Here is a 12,382-nt window from a genome sequence, read left to right on the forward strand (position 1 = left end):
ACCGGGAGGGCCAGATCCCCTCTGACGTGTCATAGCTGCACTCAGACTGGTGACATGTGATTTTAGTTTAGCATTTAATACCAAATATTGTAACTTCAGCATTAATAAGACAAATAGTCCGTCTTTGCTCTTGGTTGGGGATGTAGTGGTCTGAGCTGGGATGGTCCGATGGTCATATTTCTCTTGGCAGCTGGTGGAATTGCCTTAGATGGAGCTGGGATGGTCAGTCAGTCTGCAGCTGTATCTGGTGTAATCTCAAATTTGGGATGGGCATCTGTCGGTCGTCTGGACATGGTGGAACTTCTTCCTACCTCGGGATGGGCATCTGTCGGTCGTCTGGACATGGTGGAACTTCTTCCTACCTCGGGATGGGCATCCCGAGGCAGAGGCGGAAAGAGAATAAAGAGAAATTGGTTGATCTGTCCCGTGCATGTGGCAAAATAATGACTCGCCATTAAACGTTTTGTTCAGTGATGCTCACAAATAAACCTTCATTAGTCTTGATGTAGAAAAACATTAATGTTTTATTATTTAAAACCCCGAACATGGACTCTCTTAAACAAACCCTAATGTCTTGCGGTTAATCTCTGTCTGTTAGAGAAGCACTTAAAGACGCTGAAGCATCTCAGACTGCGGTGAAACCACACGGTATTCTGCACTAAAGAAATGAGAGGAATTGCACAGGTCTCCATGTGTCCCCCATTCGCTTCCAAACCAAAATTTCTACCGTTTTGAGTCGGTTCAGCAGGACCGAAGGTAGGAGATTGCTCCAGACCGCACGCACTTCTCTCTTTTACATACTTAAAGTTGTTTCCAACCCGGATTCAAAAAGCCCCCTTTGAAATACGTGCACGTAGCGGCGCCTGAGGTTTGGGGCAGGTTCGCTGTGGTATCTGACTTTAAACAACAACATTATAATATTCCCACTGGAGTGATGACAGTCGTTCTTTAGGTTTTGCATTGCGTCGATGATAAATTGGGGTTGTTCATGGAAACTGGAAAGTGCATGCGAGGTTCTCCTTTACCGTGTTGAATTTCTCATGTGACGCATGCTGCATGTAGGTGTTAAAGCGGGCGTAACACACAGGGTTTCTGCAAATCTCATATTAATCTTGAGTACCTATGGAGTAGTATTGCATACTTCGTATCTTCGAAGAGTATTTAGTTTGATCAGATTTATAAAACACAGATACAGCTGTCAATTGTTTCCGAAAACATATGATGCGTGCAGGGGGGAGGGGTAGGCTGAACCAAAGCACGTGCACATCCATTGTCAACAAAACACAGACATCAGTTTCACTCACCAATTGCGGTTTATGTCTGGCGTTTTTTAGCACTGGGACTGCTCCATATATCAGTTCCAAACGATCCGCTTTAAGAGGGGCTATTATAAAGGAACAAAACGGTGCTGTGTGGTTTTAGTTTGAAGAAACGCAGAGAAACCTGCTTGACTGCACGGGTCTGAAGCCCGACCCGCAGCCCACATGAGCTCCGTCCCTGCCTGGACCTCTCTCCACATTTCCTGTCTGATTTCTCTGTGGTCAGAAAAACACAAACAAATCAGATTCCTCCCCGGTTTATGAGTTGCTTTTAACCCTTGATGAGGTTCTGATAAGTGAAAATAAAAGTGATTGTGTATGGTTGTTGTTGAAGTAGTTTGACCAGCAACCGACTGGTGTCTGGTGGTAGTTGTTCTTTCATCTTTCTCTGTAGCCTATGTTATTTAGGGGATTGTTCTTATTTTAATAGCCTCTTATTTTTTTCCTAACAGCCCCTGAAGCTCTGATAACAGTTTGTGTTATTACACCACACTCCTTTGAGAGGAATAAATCACTGAAAAAGTAAAACTCTCTTATAAGTTACTTCCTCTCATGGCAACCAGATACAAATATCTCTGATACAGCCCCAGAGAAAATGAAGAGACTATACCAAATGTTTATTTATTCAGCATTTCTAGACGTATTGCTTTCATTCCAGTCATGTTTCTGTTGAATTTCAACAGATCAAACCTCAGGAGCGACATAAAGTCATCCAACAGCAATGTGAAAGAATGACATCATGACAAGACACACGAAAACTGTGTTAAGACTTCAGGAATTATTTTCCTAAACACAAAATTTTACTGTTGTGTTGCTTAAAGTTACTATTACAATGTCCTTAACATAACATTTCATGCAGTGTGTGAATCGCAAGTTGTAATGCCGAAAGTGAACGAATAACCAAGTTCTTGGCTTGAGAAAAAATGAGTCAAATCTGAATCCCGTGAACGAGTCTGCCGTTCTTATTTCACATCCGGGTCGGATTTGCATCATTCGTGTAATCCGTGTAATCTACTCTTTCACTTGCGATGCTGTATGCGGTAGACCAATCACAGCAGACTAGACCATCTGACCTATCAGATCAGAGTAGGCTGACAGGAGGGAATTAGAATGAATCACGAAGTAAGGTAACAATAACTGCCGGTTATTAAAAAAGGAAAGTGTTTTACACTTGTTGTTGGATACTACATGAACCAAAGAAGGACCTAAAAAATCACAAAAATATGTACTACTTTGCATTATTTAGGCCTGAAAAAAACGGAGCATCTTTTCTGTTATTTTCATCTGCTTCTCCGGTTTTTATTTTCTGCAAACAAACGCAAATAGAAGCAACGTTTTTATTTGAAGTTTGGGAGAAATATTGTTAGTAGTTCAGAGAACAAAACCTTTAAATTGTAAATTCAGAAAACTGAAAATAATTTTGAAATGGTCTTTTTCGCAGCTGTAAATGATTTTTTTTGTTTTTAATCCATCATAAAAGTAATCCAGATGATTAAAATATCATATGTTCTTTCTTTTTGGACCTAGTCACAAGAAACAATAAGATTAAAAGTTATCTCTATGTTCCCTTATTTCAATCTTTTGCATGACTTTTATGATGGATGCTTGTTTTTTCTGAGCTTCAACAATTGGAGACTTGATACTTTTATATAAAACGTTCTTTCCGTTCAATTGAGGAAAGGAAGTCTTAAATTCTTTGTAAATTCCTTTGTGTCATCATCGTACTCCGTGTTCTCTATTGAGGGAAGAAACAATGGAGAAAACTGTCTGCTGAAGTCCCAGAGCTCACAGATAAAGCGTCTCTCTGAGGTGCTGCTTTGGCTCTCTGCTTCTTTTGGAGTGGTCCGAAAACTCTCCACATGAGCTAATATATGATGTTTCCATCCCCTACACGTTGGCCCCCCGCTGAGCCGAGGTCAGCTCTGGTATGGCTGGCGAGGTGTTGTCATCTGAGGTCAGACTTTTGGCTTGAACCCTGTCAACTGGTGTATGATGTCATTTTCCCACTGGTTGAGTTCTCCCATATGTCCATACGTCCATCCGTAAACCATTACGGAGGCCGACTTAAGGGCGTAAAATCCACGTTCCAAAATTGACTTCATAATAAAACGTTCACCTCTGGCTCCTAGACGTGATCTTCAATTTGTTATGTTTTATGCAGCACTGTTTGTTCACTTTGAAACCTTCCCTCCTATTTCACATCATTCATTATTTCATCAAGTTATATATATGTTGTTTTTATTTGTCACAGTTTATTTCCAGTTTATTCCACTTAAGATGATAACGAATCTCTTGGAAATGTTGGAATGTCATTCTGAGAGTCGTGTCTCGACTTTGTTACGTAAGCGGAAAATCAATTTTCTTGACATATTTTCTCTCTTAGTCTCCAGGTTTAAGCAGATGTAAATGGAGGTATTTAACATTCGAGGTGGAAGAGTGTGCGTCTAAGTGGAATAACAGGTGACCCGCTCAGTTCCAGTGTTCCTTGGGTTGCGGTTGACGTCTAGAAAGGATCTGTGAGAGACATTATGAAACATCTGTTTGTGCGTTTGAGTCTGTGTGTATAACAAGAGGAAATCAGTTTCAGGAGCTCATATTCGGATCCCCGTCGGGCTTATGGCTTTCATTACCGTTCAGACATCATCAGTCTCAACAAACAGTTGCCATGGTGCCTGTGATTTTTTTTTTTTTTTTTCCAAAATATAACATTTACTATTGTAGGATCATTATTCAGCAATAGGATACTGGAGTCTGGGGTTTAGTTTGAGTTTAGTCAATGCTAAAGGATGTTGTTTGGCATGATGTGCCTCAGTGCTTTAAAGTCCCTGTGAACGGGAAATTTAGATCGTTTTTACCATCATATTCTGACACATTTCCTAATGAAAAGGAATTTCAAAGGATAATATTAGTGGGCGTGGCTAGCGTTTTATACAGTGAATTGATTGGATGTGTAAATACAGCTGTTGCATTGATTTTGAAAAGAAACTGGCAGCAGACAGAGAGTTGAAGGGGAGGAGTTTACGAATGCTCCGCCCAAGCCGCGGAAGTGCATTTTCACATTTTAACTAAAGATTATGAGGGTACGTCAATTTAAAAAAGAAAATGACCCACATTGATAAGCCATTTACTACAAACGCTGCAATATTTCATGAAAAAAAGAATTGTCATTTTTATTTTCACTGGGACTTTAACGAATATCGTTTATTATTCCAATGAAGCGTTTCGTTCCTAATATTTCATTTTATTACACAATTTAAAAGAGAATAAGAAGAAGAAGACCTAGTTCCTCACAGTTCATCTGGCCTCTATTGGAGTGAAATGCGCAGCAGCTACAAAACTGAAAGGCCTCTTGAGAAACTCAATTGCAGGAACACTAAACCCATTGAAGAAGTCTGCACTTGTTGTTCTGTATCTACTGTCAATTTTTTGGCGTCTGTGTTATTTTCACGGCCTTCTTGCTATACAGGAAATTATGGTTTTGTATAGATAGCTCAACAACAGACGCAATGTTTACTGTAGCTTTTCTCTTTGTCTTTGAAAGTCATCATCCTTTGCTGACAGCAGATGTGTTTCAATATTTAACACGCGGCAGTGGAAACAAGGGATGTGCGTTTGTCTATTGTGTGTGTGTGAAAGGGTCTTTCAATACATGTTGACTGATAAGGGAACGGAGGATTGTCATGTCACGCTGTTGATTTTGGCTCATGTGCTGTCGAAACCCGCACCGCCTCCTGCATGTTTCCCAGCATGCTCTGTCGGTCTGTCACACCCCTGGGCACAACAGCGTGTGAAAGTGAACCTACTGTAAGCAGATTCACATTATAACAGTTCAGTTGGATTATTTATGGAGTTTCGTTGTGTAAAATAACAGTTGAATAATTCACAATCATCCTGCCAGAACTTGACTCGAGAAGTAAATTCAGTTGTAATTCAAGATCATGTGAGTCCACGTGCTTGCTTGCTTTGACTCACAAACGCAAAAATGAACATCGACAATGTGATCTTTGTTCCTGTAGCTCGACTAGTAGAATGTTGTGTTTGCAATGCAAAGATTGTGGGTTCGATCTCCAAATGCTTATTAAAATGTTGTTTTGGATAAACTTGTTTGTCAATTGCATGAACGGATTTTTAAATTGTTTAACATTATTTGTGTCTGTGTATGTGCTGTTGATGCAACATCTCTTACACGATGACATCATAAATGAAAGAGCGTGGGTTTTGCCGCAGACATCTTCAGATAAAACGTTTTGTCAGTGAGGTGATTCTTTTATGTGGATGATGGTTGTAAAATGTTATAAGCCGTGAGAATACAAGACAGCTGTCTCTCTCTGTCTATATCTTTTTCTCTATATGGGGCTGCTTTAGAATTCATACTTGTATTAAATGTGTCTCATGTACAGCTGCTTTGTAACAATGAAAATTGTAAAAAGCGCTATATAAATAAAGTTGAGTTGAGTTGAGTATATCTCTCTCCCTCTATCTCTCTATATCTCTCTGTCTCTCTCTCTGTCTCTCTTTCTGTCTCTCTATCTGTCTCTCTCTCTATCGCTCTATCTCTCTCTCTCTCTCTATCGCTCTATCTCTCTCTCTCTATCGTTCTATCTCTCTCTCTCTATCTCTTTCTCTATCTTTTTCTCTATATCTCTCTCCCTCTATCTCTCTATATCTCTCTGTCTCTCTCTCTGTCTCTCTTTCTGTCTCTCTATCTGTCTCTCTCTCCATCGCTCTATCTCTCTCTCTCTCTCTCTCTCTATCGCTCTATCGCTCTATCGCTCTCTCTCTCTATCTCTCTCTCTCTATCGCTCTATCTCTCTCTCTCTATCGCTCTATCTCTCTCTCTCTATCGTTCTATCTCTCTCTCTCTATCGCTCTATCTCTCTCTCTCTATCGTTCTATCTCTCTCTCTCTATCGTTCTATCTCTCTCTCTCTATCGCTCTATCTCTCTCTCTCTATCGCTCTATCTCTCTCGCTCTATCTCTCTCTCTATCTCTCTCTCTATCGCTCTATCTCTCTCTCTCTCTATCGCTCTATCTCTCTCTCTCTCTATCGCTCTATCTCTCTCTCTCTCTATCGTTCTATCTCTCTCTCTCTCTCTATCGTTCTATCTCTCTCTCTCTCTCTATCGTTCTATCTCTCTCTCTCTCTATCGTTCTATCTCTCTCTCTCTCTATCGTTCTATCTCTCTCTATCGTTCTATCTCTCTCTCTCTATCGTTCTATCACTCACTCTCTCTCTCCATTGCTATCCTCCCATTGGACCTGACTGATGACGTGTATAGGTGGGATCTGGACCTGTTGCAGTTGGATAAAGAGTTCAGGAAACGGTCTCATTATTTGCTTTGGTTCCTCCTGACCTGATCGTTGTATCATTTCTTCCCAGAACTGACACACTTCACCTTTGAGATGTTATCCATGTGTGACCCTGTCCACTTCCACACCGTCTGCTTCCCGTCTGTGTTTCTATTGTTCATGTTTGTCCCCTCGGGGTGTTAGGCTTTTTGTATGAGGGCTTTTAACGTCCTCATTGTGTCCGCAGCAGCGGCCCACCTTCACCCTCATTATGAGGCCAAGCGTTCAGCTGAGAGAGACTCTTGAGAAACAATCGCTCATCTTGCAGAACCGCTTGGTCTCGTCTTCCTAATATGGAAGCGTTTGAGAACACGAGCCGGAACCAATTATGCGGAGTCACAGTTTTTTTTGTGTGTGGAAAGAGCCTGTTTGTCGCCTGTCCGCTGGACAGAGGTTATTTATGAGCTATGTGACCTCATGCTGGGTTTAATGTTGATTTAATGAAGCCGTCTAGACGGTGTGACAGGAATGTTTCGCATACATGAGAACCTCAAAAATATGAACCCTGATGGCCGTCCGCATGGAGCTTTATTTACACAGTCCTATTTGGGATTCACAGCTATGCATGAATGATGAGAACGGATTCAGGTCAATAGAAAGGCAGCTTTTAAATCAAAGGTCGAATGACGACAGTTGTGTGTCGAGTTGTCATGTGACCTCATTTTGTTGCATGTTTGATTGAAGTGAGTCTGATAGTTTCTAATACTTTTCGCATTTGCGTTTATCATGTAGTCATTTGGCAGTATTCCACACAGTGTGATATTGTTTTTTCTAATGCAAATGATGATAATCCGGGACGTTATGGTTGTCTGGGAATTAACAGCATTTACAGCTATAAAAATGCAAAAGTCTTTTTTGTAGCTTTATAGATTATAAAAATCATTAAATGGTCATGTCATTAATAATTAACAAATAGAATAAATAGATTAGATTAGATTAGATTCAACTTTATTGTCATTACACATATACAAGTACAGTGTAACGAAATGTAGTTTAGGTCTAACCAGAAGTGCAATTAGCAAGTGCAGGATATACAGTGTGAATAAATACAGAATACAATTCAGTTGTATTCAATATTCAGCTTCAATAGTCGGTTTCATCTGAACAACATAAACAAACGTTACTGCGCATGCGCAGTTTTGTGACCCCAATTTAACTCCTGGTTCACATTCCCAAGTAGATTATTTCTGATGACAATCAAAAGAAGAACCATTACATGGCTAGACTTGTCTCTCCAATATTTTGAATTTAGACTGCGATACCAAGCTCAACCGCTAGGTGTCAGTGAATCATATGGCTTGTTTAAATGCTACCAAACTGCAGGACTCAGTTTGCTTATTTAATTGAATGAACATATCACAAAATTTCAACAAATCGTTTATTTAATGCGATAATTATACAGTAAAATAATGATACAAATTATTATCTTAAATTAAATATAAATAGTTATATATTCGACAGTCAAACACAAACCCGAAGTTACCTGGGGGACAGGTGCGTCCTCTGAAACGGTCTAAAGAATAACAAAGAAAATCTTTTATTTATTTATTTAATGTTTATTTATGGTACTATTAAATCTATTAAAAAGATATTTTATATTAAAAAGATAATTCGGTTACTGACATTTATGTATCTTAACTGTTCACTAAAAATAGGAAAATAATATTAATAAATTATGTAGACAACATTTTGGGAATTCCTTTAGTCTTTGGAACAAGCGAGTTAGCAGATACACGTCAGTTGTAGACTCAAAATCAGAGTGCAATGTGGGTATAGGCTAAATGAGTGAAACATAGGAATTTAGGTTGTTTTTCAACAATTAATATAGTGCGCTATATAGGATAAAGGTATATATTGCACTATATACAGTAGGATATATGGAGCGGTTTCTGACACATCTTTGGTTTCTTTCCCCCGGTAGTTATTATGGATATCTAGTCGTGCAACTTCAACTTCTGCTTAAATGTAAAAAGATTCAAATCTGTTAAACCGTTTGCAGAGATGTTGTTTCAAATTGAAAGGTGGGATCCTACAGTTTCCATGCTGTGAACTCTGATCCGCCCTCTTCTTTATTCTATAAACTCTGTCCATATGTGCACATGTAAATAAAGGAGCAAAACATGTTTATCGTAGTGTCAGAGCTGCCAAACCACCCAGAGATTCATCTGGAAATCTCCCGCATCAGTTCAGCTACTAAAGTGAGTTTTCTCCTCTGTGATTATGGCTCATCTGAGACTGAGCTCTACTGTAGATGTTGTACAATGCGATTTATGATGTTATTTCTACACCGTTGTCAGCTGTATGGAGTCCTTCAGATGTTGACAGTGTTGATGAATGGAGGATGCTGGGAATGAATGCCATTTGTTTTCTCTTTTCATTTGTTTACGGGCCGTGTAATGCAGCATACAGGGGAAAGCAGTCAGTGTAGTCTTTACACACACGTTCTCTATCGGGTACATGTGTCTTAATCGATGATAAGTGGTCTGATGGTAATATCTGTTTTCTCTTTGCAGATCTGCCGGTGTCACTAAAAACGAGAAGGTATGTATAGTTTAACTTAATATAATGTAAATATGTAGCATCATGCCCTGCACAGATTTGAGCAATGATGTCTGGAGAAGCGACCCTTCGGCATTCATCTCAATAGCAGTTACAAAGCTGGTGCATGAGACCTTAGTAGTGCACAAAATGCATGCTGCCGTATGTGCTTAAAGATGCCACAAACATGCATTATTGAGACAACGTTCATTATTCTTTCATTTGCATCACACCTGGTTAGGGCACAGAATGATGCTGCATGTTTTAAATGCATGACTTGTTTGGATGGATTTAATATAATATACAAATATATCTGAATTTCGTTGCTTTCCCTCATTACAGTTTACTTCCTAAATTATAATGTCTTCCAATTTTACTGACATATTCCCAGATATGTGGGTTCCCATGGTTACATGTGAGCTGAAAATATTTTTGGGGTTGTTTTTATTATTTATATTTAAACATTACACCAATAAATACAAATTAGTTACATTTGATATTTTTTCTTTATTGAATATAGTATTGCATTTGATCATCTTCTATTTCAATCAGTATGATTTATAAATGATTACCAGAAATATTATAGTTTTGTTCCCAGTGTTTGTGAATATGTTGAATGTGCTTTTATTTTGTATTTTAGTTATTCTGTCATGGAATGCATTTCGTTTTATAAAAAAAAAAAAAATCGATTTTGCTATACAAGATGACTTTTTTTATTTAAGTTTACATTTCTTTTTAGGTAATAATAATAAAATAGATTAAATAAATTTCAGTTTATTTTTGAGGCAACATTTCATACTTTTTTTTTCAAAACACATTTTTTTTAAATAGTTTTAGTGAACGATTATAACCTTGATTATTACAAACAGTTATTATCAAAAAAGGTCTGAATACAAAAAAAAGCTTTTATCCTGTAATCCAAAATGTAAAATTAATCTTGAGGTTTTTAGAAAAAATTATCATAATTCTTTTTCAATAACTAATCCTGGCTCTCGATTTAGAAAAAAAAACTAAGAAAATCTATAATCGCAAACCTCGAATGAACTTTTCAGTGTGTGGGAACCCATCATCTTATGAATAAAGTGTATTTGAACTGTTATGAGGGAACTGCATGCGTGTGCTGTGGTTTGAGCGTGTGTTGCATGTGTTTTATCACCTTCTGAAGGAAGCCCAGGAGATCAGAAAGCCTGTGCCCGTAAGCCAACCACCAGCCAGCTCTGCCAACCTCACCCCGGCCACCAACCCCTACAATAAGACCGCACGTCCCTTCGGAGGGGGCGTCAGCACTGTGAGATCAGTCAGTCCGTCCCTGAGCCCCACACCGTTCGCGGCACCCAAAGCCTCCATCCCCTCGGCCTCATCCGCTTTCACACCAGCAGCTCCATCCCAGCACCCCCCTCAGCCTCCCTTCCCGCTGGGTGGAGGCACCAACCGCACCCTGTCCTCGCCTAGCTCCGCCCCAAAGCCCGTCTCCGGACACTCCCCCTTCGCCAACTCCTCCTCTGCTTCCTCCTCTGGCTCCTCCTCCCCAGCGAGAGTAAGCGGTCCCTCCTCTGCACCCACCGCCCCTCAGCCCTCCGTCTATAACACGCCCATCAACCTCTACTCCAATGAGAACGCCTGTGAGGTGGCCATCGGTCAAAGGCGGGGTCTTCTGGAGAGCAAAGGAGAACAGCTTAATGGGTAGGTGGGGCATACGGACCAAACCCTGAACTTTATCTTCATTTTTCTCAGTTTACTTTATCTGTTCTTTCACAAAACCTTTCTCGCAGTTATCAGAGGTGCTGATGTTGTTGTTTTATTAAGAATAGGACTATTTTGTTTTTACTTTGTTTTATGAATTTACCGGGTTATTTACAATTTATCGAACAAGTGTTTTACCACATGAAATCATCTCAGCTCACCAGCATTTTTCTACGGAATAGAAAACCCCCGAAAGTGTATTTTAAATTCAGTTTATTTATTTATTTTTATAATGCAACACGGTACAAACAAAGCATACAGATGTTTTTGCTTTTTGTCTTCTTAAGTAAAATGATTCTGTGTTCTTTGAGAAGGGAACAAACTGAAAGACTGAAAAATAGTTTTTCTTCGATTTTAGACAAGCAGACAAGCAAGAAGCGGGTGTTTTATAGACCCTGTAATCCCCCGTGTTAAAAAGCAAAGCACTGCACAGTGTTATTGTTTTCAGGATAATCAATCGTTGTTAAGATGGAATATGAGCAATTGTAACATTAAAAACGTCACTTCAGGATGCTCAAAATATGATCAATATCATGATTATCTTCCAGTACTCTGTTACTTCGTCCTTTATTTTTTAATCATGTTTTATGGTAAAATGGTCTGCGAAAAATGCCAACCATGAAGTTTTAACTCACAATAATTCTTCAAAGTCTGTGGGGTGTTTTGACAATATGCAGATCCCTCTGTGGTGAAACAGACAGCAAAATTGGGAGTCGACTTTAAAAGCAAGGGTTTTCCAAAACATGGAAACGAGCTTGCGACTGTCTGTGCCAAATCCACACGGTTAGTGAAAAACTGAATTACACAGCAGAGGATCGAGCAACTTCAGACCCAAGGGCATCTGCTACCGGCACAGATGAACCTGTTCCACCCGGAGTCAGGTGTTAGTTTACTATAATATTTACCTGTATGTGCGTTTTTAAATGATTCATATTTAGTTTTTTATGTGAGGAAACAGATTATGTGTTTAAGGAGATCAGTGGTTTAAATTACTCTGTGGATAGAGTTATGATTGAACTCAACAATAGATGAAAGAAATCTCGTATAGTGGTAACAGTGTGCCGCATGTTCTCTCATGTGCTTTTATTGACTCTAGTAAACACGCAAACTGTCCCACATGTGCAGATCCGAGTAAACACAGTTGTGCTTTAAATTCTGACCACAGAATGAGAATAACAACGGCAGGAAAGAATCTGTAAGACGTCGAGAGGCTTTAGAAGCGCTGCGGTTAGTTTGCACTATTTCTACTGGAGTTCAGTTTTTTCTTTGTTCTGGTTTGGATGGTTTGAGTAGAATGTCAACATTTGTTATGTTGGTCATCTTAAAGGGATACTTCACCCAAAAATGAAAACCCTGTCATCATTTACTTGCCACCGAGTTGTTCCGAATCTGTGTGAATTTCTTTGTTCTGATGAACACAGGTGAAGATATTT

General features: G+C 39.3%; 1 protein-coding gene across 4 annotated transcripts in view; it reads left to right on the forward strand.

Moving 5' to 3' along the window:
• pdlim5b (PDZ and LIM domain 5b) overlaps positions 1–12,382 on the forward strand; it is a 47,793-nt gene that overhangs the window by 21,004 nt on the left and 14,407 nt on the right. For 3 of the 4 annotated variants that reach the window (XM_056735824.1, XM_056735826.1, XM_056735825.1), the window contains exons 4-5: positions 9,182–9,209; positions 10,372–10,889. In XM_056735824.1, the coding sequence (XP_056591802.1) occupies positions 9,182–9,209; positions 10,372–10,889 (546 nt within the window). The remainder of the gene's footprint in view (positions 1–9,181; positions 9,210–10,371; positions 10,890–12,382) is intronic. The other variant, XM_056735827.1, reaches the window with a different exon arrangement.

The sequence above is a fragment of the Triplophysa dalaica genome, chromosome 22, assembly GCF_015846415.1.
Source record: "Triplophysa dalaica isolate WHDGS20190420 chromosome 22, ASM1584641v1, whole genome shotgun sequence".
In the NCBI taxonomy this organism is placed as follows: Eukaryota; Metazoa; Chordata; class Actinopteri; order Cypriniformes; family Nemacheilidae; genus Triplophysa; species Triplophysa dalaica.